General features: G+C 45.3%; 1 protein-coding gene across 1 annotated transcript in view; it reads right to left on the bottom strand.

The window, feature by feature from the left end:
- Nucleotides 1–2,158, bottom strand: part of SBNO1 (strawberry notch homolog 1) — an 80,033-nt gene that overhangs the window by 62,054 nt on the left and 15,821 nt on the right. Inside the window, exon 2 of the mRNA XM_037744183.1 lies at nt 1,152–1,283. Within this exon, the coding sequence (XP_037600111.1) occupies nt 1,152–1,283 (132 nt within the window). The remainder of the gene's footprint in view (nt 1–1,151; nt 1,284–2,158) is intronic.

Consider the following 2,158-nt stretch of genomic DNA (forward strand, 5'->3'; position numbering starts at 1 on the left):
CAACCTCTGCCTCTTGGGTTCAAGCCTCCTGAGTACCTGGTACTACAGGCACGTGCCACCATGCTCAGCTAGTTTTTTGTATTTTTAGTAGAGACGGGGTTTCACCATGCTAACCAGGATGGTCTCGATCTCTTGACCTTGTGATCCACCCGCCTCAGCCTCCCAAAGTGCTGGGATTACAGGCTTGAGCCACCGCGCCCGGCCCAGTCTATTATTTTTCAGAAACAAGGTCTTGCTCTGTCACCCAGGCTGGAGTGCAGTGGCACGATAACTCACAACAGCCTCCAACTCCTGGGCTCAAGCAATGCTCCCACCTCAGCCTCCTGGGTAGCTGGGACATCAGGTACACACAACCATGGCCAGCTAATTTAACTTTGTGTAGAGACAAGGGCTCGCTACATTGCCCAGGCTGGTCTCTAACTCCTGGGCTCAAGTAATCCTTCAGCCTCAGCCTCCCTAACATGCTGGGATTACGGGCAGGAGACACTGTGCCCAGCTAGAATCTTACATTTTTGCTTTCAGAGAATGTATACAGCGAAATCACGGAAGAATATCCCTAAATAATTAGACAACTATTAAGGAAATTAAAGATACTCCCACAAGAACACTAAACATCTCTTACACTATCTGTACATATATAGTAATAACAAAGCAGAAAATAATGTCTTGGTTTTATTATTTTCTGCCCCATAAGTCAAAACGAATACTCAACGTAAAAATAACATTCACGTAGCAAGAAAAAAAAAAAATAAAAAAAAAAATAACATTCACACATATATTTAAAATTAAGGCTTCACATGTACATTTAAAATTGTGCCAAGTTAGGCTCATACCTATAATCCCAACACTTTGGGAGGCTGAGGCAAGCAATCGCTTGAGCTCAAGAGTTCAAGACCAGCCTGGGCAACATGACAAAACCCCATCTCTACAAAAACTACAAAACTTAGCTGGGCATGGTGGTACGTGCCTTTAGTTTCAGCTACTTGGGGAGCTGAGGCAGGAAGACTGGTTGAGCCTCAGAGGTCAAGGCTTCAGGGAACCATGATTGTGCCACTGCACTCCAGCCTGGGCAACAGAGTGAGACTCTCTATCTTAAAAAATACTGTCAGTGGAAATCACAAATTAAGAAAGAGAGGCTTTGGAAAACTTACCTGCTGAACTGAAGGGGTTGGTGTTGGAGTTGCGAGCCCTGCATCTCCACCATCAATATCAAAGAGGTCATTCGGACTAATTCCACTCTCACTCAAAGCAGCAAGCAGTAAATCTTGCCCTGGTTCCACCATCTTTAGAATGAAATATTAAATATTAACATAAAAAGTGAAAAGTAACAAATATTAACTCCCCTCTAAACAATCCAACAATCTCTACCAGACCTATTCATTCAGTATTTATGAAGAACCTGCCATGTGTCAGGCAAAGAGGACAAAAGTCTTGGATCCCAAGCTCACTCTAAAACAGAAAGGATAGAGAAGTACATATATCACAGGACAAGCATATGTCTACAAAAGGCTATGTGAACAGAGAAGGAAATACTGAACTTTGTGGAAGCAGAGATGTTATGAAGATTACAAAGCAGCAAAGCCTCAGTGAAGTAATCATCAGGTGGACAAGGATCTTCTGGACTACGCATTCAAAACATGGAGACGTCAAAGAATTTGACACGTTTTAAGAACTATGGCTTGAGGCCAGGTGCAGTGGTTCACATCTGTAATCCCAGCACACTGGGAGGCTGAGGCAGGTGGATCACCTGAGGTCACGAGTTCAAGACCAGCCTGGCCAAAATGGAAAAACCTCGCTTCTACTAAAAATACAAAAATTAGCCACACATAGTGGCGGATGCCTGCAATCCCAGCTTCTCCGGAGGCTGAGGCGGGAGGATCCTGGAAGGCAGAGGTTGCAGTAAGCTGAGATTGCACCACTGTACTCCAGCCTGGGCAACAGAGCAAGACTTCATCTCGAAAAACAAAACAAGCCGGGCGCAGTGGCTCACGCCTATAATCCCAGCACTCTGGGAGGCCGAGGCGGGTGGATCACGAGGTCAAGAGATTGAGACCATCCTGGTCAAAATGGTGAAACCCCGTCTCTACTAAAAATACAAAAAATTAGCTGGGCATGGTGGCGCGTGCCTGTAATCCCAGCTACTCAGGAGGCTGAGGCA

Source organism: Cebus imitator, unplaced genomic scaffold (genome assembly GCF_001604975.1).
Source record: "Cebus imitator isolate Cc_AM_T3 unplaced genomic scaffold, Cebus_imitator-1.0 Scaffold169, whole genome shotgun sequence".
NCBI lineage: Eukaryota > Metazoa > Chordata > Mammalia > Primates > Cebidae > Cebus > Cebus imitator.